The sequence below is a fragment of the Oryctolagus cuniculus genome, chromosome 1 (genome assembly GCF_051225735.1).
Source record: "Oryctolagus cuniculus isolate XC-2025 breed Fujian yellow rabbit chromosome 1, ASM5122573v1, whole genome shotgun sequence".
Lineage (NCBI taxonomy): Eukaryota > Metazoa > Chordata > Mammalia > Lagomorpha > Leporidae > Oryctolagus > Oryctolagus cuniculus.
This window is the reverse complement of record NC_142867.1, coordinates 32,848,178-32,867,588: the sequence shown is the minus strand read 5'-3', so window position 1 is coordinate 32,867,588 and position 19,411 is coordinate 32,848,178. Positions and strand designations below refer to the sequence as shown.

The 19,411-nt window shown below is 39.6% G+C and overlaps 1 protein-coding gene across 2 annotated transcripts in view; it reads right to left on the bottom strand.

Moving 5' to 3' along the window:
* Positions 1-19,411, bottom strand: part of CSTF3 (cleavage stimulation factor subunit 3) — an 89,905-nt gene that overhangs the window by 9,225 nt on the left and 61,269 nt on the right. For both annotated transcript variants that reach the window (XR_016230384.1, XM_089327694.1), the window contains exons 4-15: positions 17,169-17,201; positions 16,166-16,263; positions 14,959-15,025; positions 14,845-14,879; positions 14,634-14,760; positions 11,514-11,591; positions 10,603-10,765; positions 7,547-7,656; positions 6,690-6,806; positions 5,431-5,505; positions 3,915-4,058; positions 3,222-3,324 (exon numbers count right to left, since the gene is read on the bottom strand). Coding sequence is in view for 1 of the 2 variants with exons in the window: in XM_089327694.1 (XP_089183820.1) it covers positions 3,222-3,324; positions 3,915-4,058; positions 5,431-5,505; positions 6,690-6,806; positions 7,547-7,656; positions 10,603-10,765; positions 11,514-11,591; positions 14,634-14,760; positions 14,845-14,879; positions 14,959-15,025; positions 16,166-16,263; positions 17,169-17,201 (1,150 nt within the window). In the remaining variant the exon portion in view is untranslated. The remainder of the gene's footprint in view (positions 1-3,221; positions 3,325-3,914; positions 4,059-5,430; positions 5,506-6,689; positions 6,807-7,546; positions 7,657-10,602; positions 10,766-11,513; positions 11,592-14,633; positions 14,761-14,844; positions 14,880-14,958; positions 15,026-16,165; positions 16,264-17,168; positions 17,202-19,411) is intronic.

Genomic DNA, 19,411 nt, shown 5'->3' with positions numbered 1-19,411 from the left:
TGCTCTCTTGTTCTCTCTGTAACTTTGACTTTTAAAATAAATAGATAATTTTTAAAAAATAAAATGTAAGAATCTAGCAGTAAATATAATAACCACTTGATTTAAAAAATATTTATTTATTTATTTGAAAGGCAGAGTTACAGAGAAGCAGAGAGAGAGAGAGAGAGGTCTTCCATCCACTGGTTTACTCCCCAGATGGCCACAATGGCTGGAGCTGGCCGATCTGAAGCCAGGAGCCAGGAGCCTCTTCCAGGTCTCCCACACGGGTACAGGGACCTGAGGACTTGAGCCATCTTCTACTGCTTTCCCAGGCCATGGCAAAGAGCTAGATTGGAAGTGAAGCAGCCAGGACTCAAACTGGCACCCATATGGGATGCTGGCATTACAGTTGGTGGCTTTACCTGCTACGCCACAGAGCTGGCCCTAATAATGACTTTTTTTTAAGATTTATTTTGTTTATTTGAAAGACAGTATGACATAGAGTGGGAGATCTTCCATTGCTAGTTCATTCCCCAATAAGCTGCACTCTTAAAATGAGTGGGGCCAGTGCTGTGATGTAACAGGTAAAGCTGCCGCCTGCAATGCCAGCATCCCATATGCGCGCCACTTTGAGTCCCAGCTGCTCCACTTCTGGTCCAGCTCTCTTGTGTGGCCTGGGAAAGCAGTAGAAGATGACCTAAGTCCTTGGGCCCCTGCACCCACATGGGAGACCTGGAAGAAGCTCCTGGCTCCTGGCTTCGGATTGGCCCAGCTCCGGCCGTTGCAGCCATCTGGGGAGTGAACAGTGGATGGAAGACCTCTCTTTCTGCCTCTCTGTAACTCTGCCTTTCAAACAAAAAAAATCTTTAAAAAAAAATAAAATGAGTGTATTTATGGTATATAAATTATACCCCAATAAGGTTGTGGCTAGCAGGTAAAGCCACAACCTGCTGTGCCAGCATTCCCATATGGGTGCTGATTTGAGTCCCAGATGCTCCACTTCCTATCCAGCTCTCTACTATGGCCTGGGGATGCAGTAGAAAATGGCCCAAGTCCCTGGGTCCCTGCACCCTTGTTGGAGACCCAGAAGAAGCTCCTGGCTTTGGATCAGCCCAGCTCTGACCATTGCTCCGATTTGGGGAGTGAACTTGTAGATGGAAGACCTCCCTCCCACCCCCCACTGCCTCTGCCTCTGCCTCTCTATAACTCTGCTTTTAAATAAATAAATAAATCTTTAACAAAAAATCCAGCAGAGTGGTTGGCTTTCCCTCAGGGTAGCTAACTTATTATGTGTCCATATGCAAAAGAAAACCCAGAAAGAGTACATGTATTAGACCAAAGCACCGCATCAGTGACCCCCACCTACAGTGTAACATCCTGTACTTTAACAAGTATTGAGTACATCTTGTGTTTTATCTTTTTTGTTTATCCCAAGCTTTGCTGTAGTCACACTTTTTACCATTCCGTAGAACTTTATAATATGCTGTGTTTTGGAATAATGCCTTCTCTTTCTTTACCTGGCTAGCTACTATTCATCTTTCAAGACCCAACTCCATGCTTTCTCAATGACATCCTCTAGAACAGTACTGTCCAACAGAAATATAATGCAAGCTATACATGTGACTGAAGTTTTCTGGTAGGCACATTGCAGGTGAAAACAGGTAAATTTTAATGTAGTTTATTTAACCTAAATATCCAAATTATCATTTCAATAGATAATAGGAAAAATTAACATATTTTACACTCAATTTTTGGTACTAACTATAAATCTGGCATGTATTCTATACTTACACCATATATCATTTCAGCCTACCCGCATTTCAGGTACTCAGTTACCTAGCAGTGTAGGGGCTACCACAAATGTACAGCACAGCCCCTCTCTGTGCTTTGGAAGTGCTTCGTCCAGTGTTCTATCATAGTAGTCAGTTTATCTGATCACGATCAGCACAGTCATCACAGTTAACACCTACAGAATTCTTACCACATTCTACATATAACCCTAACATATGCAGAAATCATTTAATCCTCTGGAAACATTATTACGACCATTCTGCAGAGGAGAAAACTGACATCTAATATTAGGTACTTAACCTCGAAACTATACTACAATGAAGCTTCAAATGATGATGCGATTCTATTACACATCGGATTCCCTATGAGAACACTCTGATGCGTCCATTCACTTCTGTATCCCCAGGGTCCTTTCACCTTTGTACCCCCAGATTTTAGTAATCAGAAGGTAATGAATAAATATTTGATGCATGGATAGATACATGGACAGACAAATGAACTAAGACACTGATTTTGGAAGATAGCAATATTGACATCAAATAATCCTCACTTGAAAAATAACAAATATTAGACAAACTAATAACTAATAAAAAAAGGCAAAATAATGTGGTGAGGAACACTGATTTCATACAAGAAAATTTACCAATTAAATGCCCCACTGTCTCACTTTTTGAAATTGTCTTTTTCCATTGTGTAGAGTCACTAAACTGAAATACAAAATCATATTTAAGTTTTATCCTTTTATGCTATTTGGGTATACAGAAAGCTATGTTACAGAAATATCATTAAAATTATCAATATATACTTCATAATCATTTACATGGCATACACTTATGTATTTCTTTTTTAAATAAACATTTTCTCCAGATTGTTTTCTGTTAAGAAATTGTGCATCTTAGGTTGTGGGTAACGACTAAATGAGGTAGGTATGTGTGTGTGTGTGTGTGTGTGTGTGTGTGTGTATGAATTATCTAGTACAGTGCCTAGTACAAAGTAGAAATTCAATATGGGATGACTATTATTTCAACAGAATAGGGAACTAAAAATAAAGGTGCCAATAATCATAATATTTTAAAAAATCTCTTCCGCAGTAGCCTCAAAACACTTTACTACTTTGAGTGTTGGGAAACGGGAGAATTTGCCTGGAGGCACCAGAGATGAGATATGAATAGTTCTGTGTCTCCTAACTCTGACTTTACGGTCTTACCCTGTGACTGATGGGACTTGACTGTGTAGAGACAAAATTCTGCAACCTCAAAAGGCAGCTACCACTATTCAATAAGTACCAAACTCATGTTTCATTGAACACAGATATTTCTTGAGTGCTTCCCAAGTGCCTGGTTCTGGTGTAATATCAGAATTATAATACATTTAAGAAGGAAAACACACAGCAACATAATTTCAGATGCCTTAATATTAAGTAACCATTGGAAATTCCTGAATCAACTTACCATTGAGGTGAGAGAGATAGTCAATATAGGCCAGGACATATTCTGGAATATCTCCATATTTCTTTAGCCCCAGCTCAAAAATCTTAAAGGCAACTGATTTGTCCTAAAAGTAAAGAGAGTAAAGTACTGATACCCTTCAAGTATCAGACAAGACACTCAAAACTACAACACCTAAATATGACAAGATAAAATTAAAATATTAAAAAAAACTGCTGAGCTAAAAACTATTCAAGTTTTAGGTTCAGAATATAGTTATTAATAAGATATAAATTAGCAAGCAGTTAAAAATTTGCTGGGGGCCGGCGCAGTGGCATAGCGGGTAAAGCCGCCACCTGCATATGGGCACCGGTTCAAGTCCCAGCTGCTCCACTTCTGATCCAGCTCTCTCTTATGGCCTGGGAAAGCCATAGAAGATGGCCCAAGTCCTTGGGCTCCTGCACCCGTGTGGGAGACCTGAAAGAAGCTCCTGGCTTCAGATCGGCGCAGCTCTGGCCATTGGGGCCAAATGGGGAGAGAACCAGCGGATGGAGGACCTCTCTCTGTATAACTCTGACTTTAAAATAAAACAATAACTCTTTTTTTTAAATTTATTTTATTTATTTACAACCCTAGCCCCAGACTACTTTTCTTTTAATTAATGTATCTCAGATGAAAGAAACGACTTCATCTTTATATCTGGATTTCAGTATTTACCTTACTACAGTAATATTCCATGAGTGCTGCAGTAACATAGACATGGTGGCGAGTTCTGGTGTCTTCTCTTGCTTTTTTAAATATCATTCTTCCAGATTTGATACCTTCTGCTCTCCTCGCGAATTTCATATATTGGATATATACCTATGCAAAAAAGTGTTCATACTCTACAAATCAGAACTGTGACCCTTGTAGCAACTAATACTGTTTCACTTAATTATTATACTACTATGTGTCCTGTATACAAAAGCAATCCTGAATATCTAAGAAGTTAGAAGGTAAGTAGGATTATAGATAACACACTAGTTAAATCCACAAGCTACATTTACTGCGTACTACAGATGCATGCAAACTGATTTTTTTTATTGAGATGTAATTCACATATCACAACATTTACCCTTTGAAGTGCACAATTCAGTGGATTTTAATAGAATCACAAGGCTGGACAATCATCACTATTTAATTCTAGAATATGCTAATTTTAAGGGGGAAAATGTAAAAACTACCAGAAAACACTCCATTAATGAATATTAATATTTAGAAAACTCAGTTCAATTTAATGGAAACATTTTAAAATAAATGTTCAATTTCACATTTTCATGGTTTATTTAAAAATTTTAGCTCACTACAATTTATGAGCCTTTTTTTTTACTTAGTACCTTCAGAATATCAAACATGAGATGAATGTGCAGTATTTGCTTATAGAAAAATGACTATCAGTATAAGTCCTGGTTTGCTCAGTTTTGATGTCAAACTATGTTGCACAGTTTCAGTGGAGGGCTGAATGCACTGAGTTCTTCAAGGAAAGCAGTGTTACGTAGTTCGTCACATTGCTGCCATCTAGCACAAGGCACAGACTCCAGCAGTGTTCTGACTGAACACATTTGCTGAATGAATTAAAAAAATCTGAATAAATGTGAGCAGTTGCAGCAGTGGCATCTCACTACAAACGAATACACAAAAAATGTAATGTAGCCAGTTCATCTGAGGCGTGGGTCTAGAGCCCCCGGCCGAGGCTGCTTTCCTTTCCTCCCAATCAGAGGGCTCCATTGCGCTTTCAGAGAAACTCAGGCTGTGAAAACCAGTACTACAGAGCAGCATTGAGGATGAAGTCTGCTCTCTCCAGTCTCTTTCTCCTGCTTCTACTTATTGAAAAAGAAATATTAAGCAACAATGATTTGGCATAAACTGACTTCAAACCATGATCACAAGAAGAGTGTTAGAGAAAGCATCTCTCTAAGTGTTGTGTATTGTGGCACTGAAAAAAAAGTTCAACAGAGAACAGAGCAGTAATTGTCAGTGGTTATGGCAGATGGCTGGGTCGCCTAAAATGAAGGAAACTGGGGTTGGGGAGCGTTTCATATCTTGATTGTGATGATAATCTTGTGACGTGCTGTTATTTGTAAAGGTTCATAGACCTATATAACAACAACAATGAATTTTATATATGTAAATTCAATTATTTTGTTACAAAAGATTATAAAGTTTGGAAAAAAGGATCTGTAAAGTTGCTCACCAAGGTTGGGTCAATATCCTCAATTGCCAGAAGTCTGTTATATATACTGTGGACCTTCTCATACTTCATGCGACTCTAAGGTAGTAGAGAAGTGAACATAAGTATATACTCATAAACAAGCAGCACTGAGTTCTCATAAATCCAGATGCTGTACCAACTCATTCACGATGATCCATGCTGTGCAATACAAGCTGAGTACTAAAAACTGATCATGGCCTGGAAAAAGCAGCAGAAGATGGCCCAGGTGCTTGGGCCCATGCTACTCATGTGGGAGACCTGGAGGAAGTTCCTGGCTCTTGGCTTTGGCCTGGCCTAGCCCCCAAGGTTGTGGCCATCTGGGGAGTAAACTGATGGATGGACGATCTCTCTGTTTCTCCCTCTCTCTCTCAGTAACTCCTATCAAGCAAATAAATCTCTTCTTAAAAAAAAATCATTTTATATCATCTCTGTCTACCAAAAGCAGTATACCTGGCAAGGAAGCAGCCAGAAAAAAAGTTCAGTCCCACAGTAAAAACTGAACTATAGGGTTGAGTGCTGTGATGCAGCAGATTAAGTTGCTGCGTGGAACACCCACATCCTATAGCGGAGTGCCTGTAAGAGTATTGGCTACTTCACTTCCAATCCAGCTTCCTGCTAATGCGCCTGAGAGGCAGCTGATGATGACCCAGGTACATGGGTGCCTCCCACACATGTGGAAAACCTGGATGACATTTCTGGCTCCTAGCTTTGATTTGACCCAGCCTAACCTGTTTGTAGGCCTTTGGGGAGTGAATCAAGGAATGGAAAATATTTCTCTCTTTTCCTCTCTGCTTTTCAAATTAATTATTAAAAAATTATTATTTTAAAAAACAGTGTGTCCCAAATATTGCATGGAACACATTTATTTAAAAATAAGTTGAATTATAAGAAAGTTCGAGGGGCTGGCACTGTGGCCTAATAGGTTAAGCGATCATCTGCGATGCTGGCATCCCATATGGGTGCTAGTTCAATTCCTGGCTGCTCCCCTTCCCATCCAGCTCCCCACAATGCACCTGGGAAAGCAGCAGAGGGTGATCCTAGTGCTTGGGCTCCTGCACCCATGGGGGAGACCCAGAAGAAGCTTTGGCCTGGCCAAAGTGTGGCCATTATGGGGAGTGGCCATTTGGGGAGTGAGCCAGCAGATAACAGAAGTTTTCTCTTCCTCTGTCTCCCTCCTCTTTCAGTAACTGCCTTTCAAATATATAAATCTTTTAAAAAAAAGTTTAAACATTTTTACTCACCTCTTCATAATCTGCATATGCAAAATATAGAAGCATATTCTTCTTCAATAAAGTGCTTATGGCTCTTTCATATATATTAGCAGCTTCATCACTAAATAATTTGGCATTATTCATATCCTAGGAGAAAAAGAAAGTTCAATAATTTTAACATAGTTGAAAGAGAATAAGATGAATCTGCCATTATATACATATATGAAAACATACCCACACATACACAATTATGCATTTCTAGATTCTAAAAAAATTCCAGGGGCCAGCGCTGTGGTGCAGCGGGTTAACGCCCTGGCCTGAAGCTCCGGCATCCCATATGGGCACCGGTTCTAGTTCAGGCTGCTCCACTTCCAATCCAGCTCTCTGCTATGGCCTGGGAAAGCAGTAGAAGATGGCCCAAGTCCTTGGGCCCCTGTACCCATGTGGGAGTCCCAGAAGAAGCTCCTGGCTCCTGGCTTTGGATCGACACAGCTCCGGCCATTGTACCCATCGGGGGAGTGAACCATCGGACGGAAAACCTCTCTCTCTCTCTGCCTCTCCTCTCTCTGTGTAACTCTGACTTTCAAATAAATAAATAAATCTTTAAAAAAAAATTCCAAAAACTTCCTCCATATTTTAACTTACAGAAGAACCATGTAAGTGCTCTAAATGCTTCATCCCTTTAATACATTTAAAAATAGTCACTATATTCTGACTAAGGCAGTCTGTCTAATCAAGTGAGTCTCACTAAGATTCATACTGAAATATATTTAAAATTTTCAACACTTACAATTTATTACCCAAATTCAGTGTTGTGTTTTTCAGCAAATCATTGCTCTATCAAAACCACAAAAATACTAATGTAGGGGAAAAAAAGGAATACTCACCCCCTTCTCTGCGAGCAGTTTACTTGATTGCTCAAGATACTGGGCAGCTTCATACCAAATATCAGGATGATGGCCCAGCACAAGTAGGCACTGTTCATAAGCAAACATAACTAAGGGAAGACATTCACAAATAAGATCCAATTAAACATTATTCGTAACTACCAATACATCACAATTAAGTTATCAGGCTAGGATAGGGTCTGAAATAATAAATAATTAGAAAAAAAAAAGCTTTAGTGTTCTAAATTTACAGATTCTTTAGTGATTTCTGGAACCATCATTCAAACAAGCCCCATCTCTCCATCATCTATTAGATTATATTTATTCAGCTCCAACTCGATGTTAGGGAATATGAAAGACACTATGACTCTCTCTGCCTCTGCCTCTCTGTAACTCTGCTTTTCAAACAAATAAATCTTAAAAAAAAAAAGAAGGGATAGAAACTGGTCAGATGGGAAAAGTGGAGTGGAAGAAGGACATGGATAGCTACAAAAATCATGTAGGCAAAAGACAGTATTAGCAAAGGCTTATGGGTGAGAGATCAAAACTGAAGAATTCAAGAAACTTCCAAACTCTAGCCCAGCAGGGGCAGAATAGTTTGTGTAAGAGTAATGTTCCTCAGGGCCGGCGCTGTGGCGCGCTATGCTAAGCCGCCGCCTGCAGTGCCAGCGTCCCATATGGGCACCAGTTCATATCCTCTTACAATCCAGCTCTCTCCTATGGCCTGGGAAAGCAGCAGAAGATGGCTCAAGTCCTTGGGCCCCTGCACCCACGTGGGAGACCTGGAACAAGCTCATGGCTCCTGGTTTCGGGTTGGCTCAGCTCAGGCAGTTGCAACCATTTGGGGAATGAATCAGCGAAGGAAGACCTCTCTGTCTCTCCCTCTCTCTGTAACAATCTCTCAAATAAATAAATAATAAAATCTTTTTTAAAAAAAAAAAGTGAGGCAACTAACACAAGGTATATTTGAAAATGACCAAAAAACAAAAGTGGGCCACACTGAGTTAGAGCCATACTTAATATTGCCTTTTTTTTCCCCCAAAGAATATCAATATCTGCAGCTCTGGGATAACTGGAACTCAAACAAATGCTGTATTCTTACTGGCTTGAAGCAACATGGAGTTCTGGGCTATAAGAGCAGATGGAAATTGATCCCCAAAAGGAGAGGCGAGAATCTGAAAACTTGGGCATAAAGGTCCCCAAATCATTAAGAACTCAGCAGAAAGCAGAGTTTGGAATTTGAATCCCATCCAATTAGATGGTTTGCGTAAACACCTTCAACTTTCCATTACGTGTAGTAATAAAAACTGTCTCAGGACCAAGGGATTTAAACCCTGAAATTAAGAATAAAACTAAAACAGATCCATCCTAATAGTAAAAAATGAATCTTCTACACAGTCTAAGTGATGTACCAGTAATTTAATTTAGTGTTAAAATGAAACTCAACATTCTTCAGAGGAGAATGACAGAATCTTTAGAGAGTTTACTTTTTCTTTTTTAAGATTTATTTTATTTATTTGAAAGTCAGAGTTATGGAGAGAGCCGGGGAGAGAGAGAGAAAGAAAGAGAGAAAGAGATCGATTTTCATCTGCTGGTTCACTCCCCTAATGGCAGCAACGGCTGGGGCTGGGCCAAAAGCTAGGAGCCAGGAGTTTCTTCCTGGTCTCCCACAGGGATTCAGGGGCCCAAGCACTTGGGCCATCTTCCACAGCTTTCCTAGGCACAATAGCAGGGAGCTGGATAGGAAGTGGAACAGCCAGGACTCAACCGGCTCTCACATGGGATGCTGGCATTGCAGGTGACAGCTTTGCCTGCTAGCCACGCCAGCCCCAAGAATTTACTATTTGTACATTCAAACAGTTTCTTTCTTTCTTTCTTTCTTTCTTTCTTTCTTTCTTTCTTTCTTTCTTTCTTTCTTTCTTTCTTTCTTTCTTTCTTTTTTTTATTTGACAGGTAGAGTTAGATATCGAGAGAGAGAGCAAGAGAGAGAGCAGTGAGAGAGACAAAAAGGTCTTCCATTGGTTCACTCCCCAAATGGCCGCTATGGCTGGTGCTGCCCGGATCCAAAGCCAGGAGCCAGGTTCTTCCTCCTGGTCTCCCATGTGGGTGCAGGGCCCAAACACTTGGGCCATCCTCCACTGCCCTCCTGGGCCACAGCAGCAAGTTGGACTGGAAGAGGAGCAACCGGGACTAGAACCCGGCACCCATATGGGATGCTGGCACCGCAGGCAGAGGATTAACCAAGTGAGCCACGGCGCTGGCCTGTGCAAACAGTTTCTAAAAGAAGTCAAATGTCTAGACAATGTGATAAAACAGGAAAATGTGAGCCAGAGTCAAGAGGAAAAGCAGACAAAGGAAACTTACCCCACGATGGCCAGGGGCCCAGATGACTTGGTAACTGCTGTTACGTGTTCAAGAATATAAAGAAAATGGTCTGGCATTGCGGCCCAGTGAGCTAAGCTGCTACCTACAATATGGACATCACATATCAGAGTGCTAGCTTGAGTCCTGACTGCTCTGCTTCTCATCTAGTTCCCTGGTAACATGCCTGGGAAGGCAATGGCGAATGGCTCAAGTGCTTGTGTCCCTGCCACCCACACGGGAGACCCCGATGGAGTTCTAGGTTCCTAGCTTTTCCAGGCCGATGTGGCTGTTTGGGGAGTGAACAAGCAAACAGAAGATCTCTCTATTGCTTTTTCATATAAATAAATAAATAAATAAGTAAATATTTTTAAAAATACATAAAAAGATGATAACAAACATACATGGAATCTCAACAGAGAAATGGAAACTGTAAAAAATTCTTCTCAGATGGAAATTTATAAAAGTGAAAGTATGGTATCTTAAATGAAGAATTCACTAGATGGGCTTAATAGCAGATTACATTTGATAAAACGCAGGGCCAGTGAACATGGACACAGATCTACAGAAATTACTGAATCTGAAGAACATAAGAGAAAAAGAGATTAAGAGTAAAAAGGGAGCTTCAGTAACCCACAGGATAATATCAAGTGGCCTAATGTGTAATGGGAACACAGGCCGGTGCATCGTGTTACCTCTTTTTGTTATAAGGGTCTGGTCCTCTGTGCGAAGGGGGTTGCTCTTCTCCCACTGTATGTACTTCTTCCACATATCCACCTGCTGCGCTTCTTGAGGAGTATTCTGAGGAGGCACTGAGGGAGCATTGCGATCCAAACCTTTCATTACAGTCTCATATTCCTAGACAAGAAGCATTGAGAGTTCTTTGTTGAGCCTGGAACAGCTCAGATACATGGGATGGGGTTGTTAAGTTTGAAATACTTACTCAAAATGCCTATTTCTTCCCCCAAATACTATTGTATTCATATAATCTAAAAACAAGTAAGAGTAGGGAGAAAAACATCACAGTATCTACCCAGGAACAGGTTCCCAGGAGTGGACAGACAGAACACCCTGGGCTGTCTCTGCAGGTGAACCAGGGTGTTGACAGGCCACATGACTAAAGATCTGGCAGTACTACTATCGCCTTCTTTGGAGCAACTATATGTGTTTTTAGATTTACATAATTTGCTTTACTAACAGGATATTTTTCCTAACTTCTATGAGTGTCAATGGATGGAAAATAGGCATACAGTATAAGGTCTCTTCCTGAGAGCTATGTGGTTAAACCTCAGAGTAGCACAGTAGTTAGATGAGGAGATATGAAGGAAAGATAAGAACTACTTGATCAATTCTACGTAGAACCTGGGCTCTATGCCATCTGTTTCTGTATTTAGAAAAAGAATTTCTTCCAAATCCTAATGATTCTATTTTCTTCCTTTAACATATCTACAAGGAGGTATTTCATTTCAAATTATCATCTGTTCAGACACTGTAATGAAGTATTTTTAGTTAAAATACAAAAATATCAACAATGATAAAAAACAGGAAAAGTTCTGCAATAAAAACATACTGATAATATAATAAACAGCCTGCTGGAATTTCCTACCTTCGCTACACGTCTAGCATTCATGTAATCTCTACTCCGATCTTCAATCATTTTTTTAGCTAAATGAATATTGATACCCTAAGGAAAAATGAAACAAATTATTTTCAAATTAAGCACAATACAACCAATTCATTTGCTAAATAACTTTATTTATTTTAAAAGATTTTTTTCAAATAAAATAGAGGCTCAATCACATTATACACTTCAAGGACCAAGGAGGTGCTATAATGAACAGGTACTGAGTTTCGCTATATCAGGAACTTCTAAAGCTAGGGAATCTGGGGCCAGCACTGTGGCGCAGCAGGTTAAAGCCCTAGCCTACCACTCCAGCATCCCATGTGGGTGCCGGTCCAAGTCCCAGCTGCTCTACTTGCAATCCAGCTCTCTGCTATGGCCTGGGGAAGCAGTAGAAGGTGGCCCAGGTCCTTGGGCCCCTGCACCCACATGGGAGCCCCAAAAGAAGCTCCTGGCTCCTGGCTTCGGATCAGCTCAGCTCTGGCCATTGTGGTCATTTGAGGATTGAACCAGCAGATAGAAGACCTCTCTCTCTAGCTCTACCTCTCTGTAACTCTGCCTTTCAAATAAATAAATTAAATAAATCATTAAAAGAAAAAGGGACTCATTTGGGATACTTCAATTATTTCATATAAAATTCTACTAATTGAAGAATGATGTACAGAATCACCTGGATGAATAGCCACAACTAAACTTTTTTTTTTAAACCTGTTAGTTGCTTTAATGTCAACCCCAAACAACTTTTTTTTTTTTTTTTTTTTTTTGACAGGCAGAATTAGTGAGAGAGAGAGAGAGAGAGAGAGACAGAGAGAAAGGTCTTCCTTTTTCCGTTGGTTCACCCCGCAAGTGGCTGCTACGGCCGGCACGTTGCGGCCGGCATGCTGCACCGATCAAAGCCAAGAGCCAGGTGCTTCTCCTGGTCTCCCATGCGGGTGCAGGGCCCAAGGACCTGGGCCATCCTGCACTGCACTCCCAGGCCACAGCAGAGAGCTGGACTGGAAGAGGAGCAACCAGGACAGAACCGGTGCTCCAACCGGCACTAGAACCCGGGGACTTTGCCCGTGCTTTCCTGTACACTCTATAGAGGCTGTACGGGTCACCGTTGCCATTTGCCCTCCATAAATGTTCATCCACTTAGGTGAGTAGAAGCATCTTTTTAGAGTGTATAGACTTCCCAGATCCCAGGACACTTTAGAAAAGAAAGCCCGTGCTGTGGCTCACTTGGTTAATCCTCCGCCTGCGGTGCTGGCATCCCATATGGACAACTGGGACAGAATCCGGCACCCTAACTGGGACTAGAACCCAGGGTGCCGGCGCCGCAGGCAGAGGATTAGCCTAGTGAGCCGCGGTACCAGCCCACAACTCAACTTTAAGAGCCCTTAGTGAACTAGGTCTCTATAGCTTTGCAAAAAACCAGAAGTAACAAGGAAAGGTAAGTAAACATTAGCTCTTGTGCCTAGTATTTCTAATGAGTTATCTAAGGATTCTAAGATCTAAGGATTCCTGGTCTCCAATACACTTTCAAAGTGTCTGTGAGAAACAATTTTCATATAATGCTAAGACATTATTTGCCTCTCTTACAATTAAACATATAGTGGAGTTTTTCAGAGGCTACATGAAGTTCAGGATCAAAATATATTGAATTCAGAAGCAGATATGAATATCTAGCTGTCTTCTATTAAGCTAGATATTAAAGAGATTTGCAAAGAGTATAAAACAATGTCACTTGTGAAGTTTTTTCTCATTTCAGAAAATATAATTTTTATGTGCAATTAAGTGTAAATAAGGGATTTATTATTAAGTGAATTAATAAGTATCTTTAAAATTTGTCAACTTTAACTTCTAACATGCTATCTACTGATAGATAAACGCTACATTGAAAATAAAAGTTCTGGGTCCAGTGCTGTGGCGTGGCGGGTAGGGCCACTGTCTGCAGTTCCGGCACCCGATATGGGCGCTGGTTCGTGTCCTGGCTGCTCCACTTCCTATCCAGCTCTCTGCTATGGCCTGGGAAAGAAGTGGAAGATGGCCCAAGCCCTTCAGTCCCTGCACCCATGTAGGAGACTCGGAAAAAGCTCCTGGCTCCTGGCTTTGGATCAGTGCAGCTCCGGCTGTTGTGGCCAATTGGGGAGTGAACCAGTATATGGAAGACCTCTCTCTCTCTTTGTCTTTCCTTCTCTCTGTGTGTAACTCTATCAAGTAAAATAAATAAATCTATAAAAAAAAAAGTTCTGGTGCTGTGATACAGTGGGTTAAAGCCCCAGCCTGCAGCGCCAGCATCCCATACAGGACTGGTTCAAGTCCCAGTTGCTCTACTTCTGATCCAGCTCTCTACTATGGCCTAGGAAAGCAGTTGAAGACGGGCCAAGTCCTTGGGCCTCTGTACCCACATGTGAGACCTAGAAGAATTTCCTGGTTCCTGGCTTCAGATTGACCCAGCGCTGGCCATTGTGACCATCTGGGGAGTGAACCAGGGGATGGAAGATCTAGCTCTCTGCCTCTGCCTCTCTCTCTGTCAAATAAATAAATAATTTTTTAAATTCCAATACCAATTTTGAGAGCCACTGCTCATGTTTGCAAGGGAACAATTTCACTACCCTATATAGTGCTTCCAAATAATAAGGCATATATGAGGAATTTATAATGACTGAGCTTATTTAGCATGAATGTTTACATATATTAGCTTAGTTAGTTAAAGCATGTAGGAATGACACAAAATTATTGTTTTCAGCCCATCTCATAAATTCAGACTGATAATCACAATACTGTAATTAAGTGCAAGAGGTACATAGCAACTGATCATTACCATTTCCATCATAATCCCAAAAAAGGTATAATTTCATAGGTCAATTATGTACATGAATGTGCAGCTATGATTTAGCATCAAATAGTTTATAAAAGTTGTAGCTTTCGCAAAGTATTCTCTAAAAAATATGGAGACTCAAAATTGTAAAAATATTTGGTTTTCCATTCCAATTAATATAGAAAAAGTACAACACTGATATGCAGGTATCTGATACTAGAAAAGTTAGAATTCACAAATTCACAATGCATAAAAATTAAAATGCCTTCCTTTATAATAATAAATTGTTTGGCCTACTTTACCTCTTCATACTTGTTATAGTCTCTCCAGAGTTGTTCAATGTTGATCATTGGGTTTACACAACCTCGTTGATAAACTCTTCGGACAGCTGTTATTCTCTGGTTTTCTGCATAAGATCCAACAGCTTCCCTTAGAGTGGATAAGAAATACCGTCAGTTACATTGTAGCTAACCTGTTTATATAAGAAAAAAAAAAAAACATAGAAATACTTACACGCCTTTTAAGAAATTGATGTAATCCACCCAAATCTAGGAAATAAAATAAAATGTTAATATCTTTCTTAATATTTTCAAATTCAAGTGTATCTATCAAAAATTTTAACTATACCTGATAGGACATAATTTCCATTCCAATTTTATCCAGTGCAAAATCATAAGCTTGAGCCATTTTTTCTCTGAAATTAATATGAAAGATGTGTTTTTTTAAAAAAAATTGGTACTAATACGTATCTCCAGCCAAAACATAACTTCTAATTATATGATCAGGACAGCATTTGAACTTTTATTATAAACAAAATTTAAGGATATCTTTGTAAGTATGAAAAAAATAGCTTTTAACTTAAGCTTTCAATGTCATTCATTTATGTACTTTTGTTCCTTTTGTCCATTGCTTGTGGGCTTATCAAAGATAAAGGTCATTCTTTATATTTACATCCTTTAAGTTGTTTAATTTATATGTAGCAAATTCAAGTGTGTAAATATGTGGTTCTGTTAATAAGGAAGTAAGTTACATCTTAAGATTTATAGGTTCTGACGTAAAATTTAGGGAGAAAGGACTTCCTCTTCAATGTAAGACAACAAAATATAATCAGGAAAAGAGAGTATAGAATCCTACTCACAGAAATAACATGCCTATTTGTTATATATAAAAATAACATGAGAAATCCTATTATCTCAACTACACAACAATAGACTTGTCGAAGATGCTCTCTTGGATCACTTAAACAGTTCTCTGCATTATAACCTGCCAAGAGTGGTGACCGAAGTATGCAGATGTTTTTAAAAATGTTTTACAAGCTTCGGGGCGCTGGATTCTGTCCCAGTTGCCCCTCTTCCAGGCCAGCTCTCTGCTGTGGCCCAGGAGTACAGTGGAGGATGGCCCAACTGCTTGGGCCCTGCACCCCATGGGAGACCAGGATAAATATCCGGTTTCTGCCTTCGGATCAGCGCGCCGGCCACTGCGGCCATTGGAAGGTGAACCAACAGTGAAGGAAGACCTTTCTCTCTGTCTCTCTCTCTCACTGTCCACTCTGCTGGTCCAAAAAAAAAAAAAAAAAAAAAAAAAAAAAAAAAAAAAAAGTGGTCTAGTGTTGCAAAGATAGCGTTTCAGTATAAGAGAGTTTGAGTGATTTAATTCTCCTGAGTAGGGATAATGGCCGTGGCTTTCTTTGAAGCACTTTTTCTAAGGTTGATGATGTTTTAGAAAATTCTAACTTTTGGAAATCCTTAAGTCTCTTTCCACCTGGAGCTAAGAGAAGGTGTGAGTTAGTGGAACAGACCATGTGCCACATTCTTAAAATCCTGATTTCACTTACTTGTAACTCGGTAGTTTACCCTTGGTTTCTCGGACATATGAAAGGTAACACTTCCATAAATCAATGTGCAAAACCTTCATAAGGCATCTCTGAAATAGCTTTAAATACAAGAAAATATTATCAGAATCTGGTTAATTAACTTTTACCTGTACATAGATAAAATGGAACATTAAAAAAAATGACTGTCCTCTTATAAACAATTTCCTCTAGTTTTCAGTTTTGACAATTAAAATTATTCTCATGATTTTGGTCAGTAAAGAATATCAGGGCCAGTGCTGTGACATAGTGAGTAAAGTCACTGCCTGCAGTGCTGGTACCCCATATGGCCACAAGTCCAAGTCCTGGCTGCTGTTCCACCTCTGATCCAGATCTCTGGTATGGCCTGGGAAAGCAGTAGAAAATAGCCCAAGTCCTTGGGCCCCTGCACCCACGTGAGAAACCCGGAAGAAGTTCCTGGCTCCTGGCTTCAGATCGGCCAGCTCCATCCGTTGTGACCATTTGGGAGTGAACCAGCAGATGGAAGACCTCTGTCTCTCTGGCTCTGTAACTGGGCCTTTCAAATAAGTAAATGTAGTTAAAAAAAAAAAAAAATAATTATCCAAACTTTTTATGGCAAACAATTGTTAGTATGTAAAAAAGTTGAGAAATTACAACGAACTCCTATGAATCACTACCTAGATTCAGTAACTGTTCACATGTATTTGTCATATATATCTTAAAACTTCAGCAAGGAAGTGGGTATTTGGCACAGCAGTTAAGATGCCCACATCCCTTATCAGAGTGCCTAAATCAGAAACCCAAATCCCCTTTGGATTCTAGCTTCATACTAATGTGCACTCTGGCCCAGATCCTGGCTTTGGCTCGTACAGGTATTTGGTAAGTATAGCACTGGATGGAACACGTCAGTCTGCCTATCTCTGTCTCCACTTTTCAAATAAATAAAAATGAATACTTTTTTTTAAAAAATCAGTATAAAATTCAAAGTAAATTCAAGAGGACTCACCTTTTCGACCTTGTCATAATTTTTAGCTTTAATCTGAAGAGAAGCAGAGAAAAATACACAATTAACTTAATCCTTTTCATAGTGTTAAATACTATCGAATTTTGGATCAATTTATTGGACTAATTTTTAACCAACCTTACAATTCTCTCTATACATTCTTAATAATGTTACTCTTCAAAAATAATGGAAGTTTAAACCCCAGACATATACTATTCATTATAAATATGCCTTGTATATTAATTTATACTCATTTACACTGAAATTTTGTAAATTATAAATTTTATAAAATAGTGATGAGAAAAATACAAAAACATATACCAGATCTACCCAAATGCCAATTTTACTTTTCTTAAATATCCACTACTAGTACGATTTGAGCAGGGAGAAAAAAAAGGTGGGGGGAGATTTGCAAATTTTCATTACACATACTCTGTCACTATGATAGACACTGGGGCTACACAATAAACAAATGAACCAGACAGGCCTGGTCTGTGTCTGCCCAAATGGAAGGTCATTAAAAGAAACTATAAAAAGCTAAAATGGAATAAGTACATGGGAGCATTTAGGAGGAGCATAAGGTCTCAGACTTGGGGAATTAGAAAAAAATTTTCTATTTCCTAGAAAATGTTAATATCATCTAGATGAGGAGTTCAGCAAAGAAAGGATGCAGTTGCTCCAGATAAGACAAAGAGCATGTGGAAAGGCCATGGGTAAACATTATTAGATTTCCACTTGAGTATTTTCATTAGATGCTAGGGGAGGGTAGCTGATCAATTGTGTGATGTCAGCAAATTTTATCAAGTCTTTGTTCCACCCTGAAAGGTAAATATTTTGGCCCATGATCCTTTTACAGTACAGAGTTTTGCACTACAGATGAGACTGCTTAAGACTGCCTTTGCTGATAACTTCCTCCCTGAGTTTATAAATCGATGATATGCCCAAACACAGTGTTTGTCCTTTGAGGCAATTTGGTCAAACTCTGGAGCCTCCTGCACTACTATCCTGACTATCCATTTAACCTCTTTCTCATCTGAATCAGCGGGTAACAGCACCTATTTTTTAGGGCTAAACGAGGATTCAATGTGTTAATAAATGTGAAAGCTGTAGAAACTTCTGGCAGAGTGAGTAATTATCATTTATTAGTTACCACAAATTCTGCTTGGAATCTGGCATGCCTCTTCAACGCAAAAACTCGGGTGCATTTTAGCTTGATAATTTTGTTTTAAAAATTGTCCTTGTCCAGTTTTCTCCTTCTAGAACTTATATTATACACATTAGGTCTCCTAGGTCTATTCTCAAAATGTTACCTTTACCTTTCATTGAGTTTTTGCTCAATGTTTTAAAATAGTTTGTCCACTAGATTCTCCAGGCTATTAATTTAAGCCTGCATGTGACCATTCTCCATTAACCTATTGCTGTATTTTGCTCACAAATACTAAGTTCAGTTCCAGGTTTTTATGTTTAATACTACAATTTGAACCTTGTGTTCCTATTATTTTATTCCAGTTGTTGTCTCTCTCCTCTAGCAGCTCTATTTTGTTTAGTGCTTGTCCTGTTTAACTTTATACTCCTTTCTTGTTGTTACATTCTTAGATGTGGGTCCTTTTTCTGTCTATTCATTGAACCAGTGTTGGCAGTCCTACAGTATCATAAATCAACCCCTTTGTCTATCATGACAGCTGTGTAGGAGGTGTAGCCAGCAAACAGGTTGCTGCTGGTCCTTTGCCAAGGAACCAGAAAGAAAACTCTGAGTAAGAGCAGGGAGGACTCAGTCTGCCTGTTTTGTTCCTTTTTCATATCGTAGAGGCCAGGCTGATGTCCACATTCATCTGGGGTAGGAAGGCAGTCTTCTGTAAGACTCCCATTGAGCCTGAGGCCGCCTTGTTTCCAGCTGCTTGGTTCAGTTGAGGTCAGTAGGCTGAGCTGAAAGCAGGAGTGAAGTAGGGTATGTTCAAGTCACCAGCTTCCAGGTGCAAATGACCATCTTACAACTGGGCAGGGAAACCAAAACTACTCACTGGGAAAACTGACGAAGAATTATGAGTAGACAATTCCCAGAAGAGAAAGTCTAAATGGTTAAAAAACATACAGTAATATGTACAAATTTCCAAAGTGAGAAAGATAATCTGAAATAATAAATGCCACTTTATACATCAGAAAGGAAAAAAAAACTTTAAAAAGGGTGTGAACACTTCTGATGCTATGTAAGGAAGAGAGATTTTTATATAGTGCTAGAGGAAATA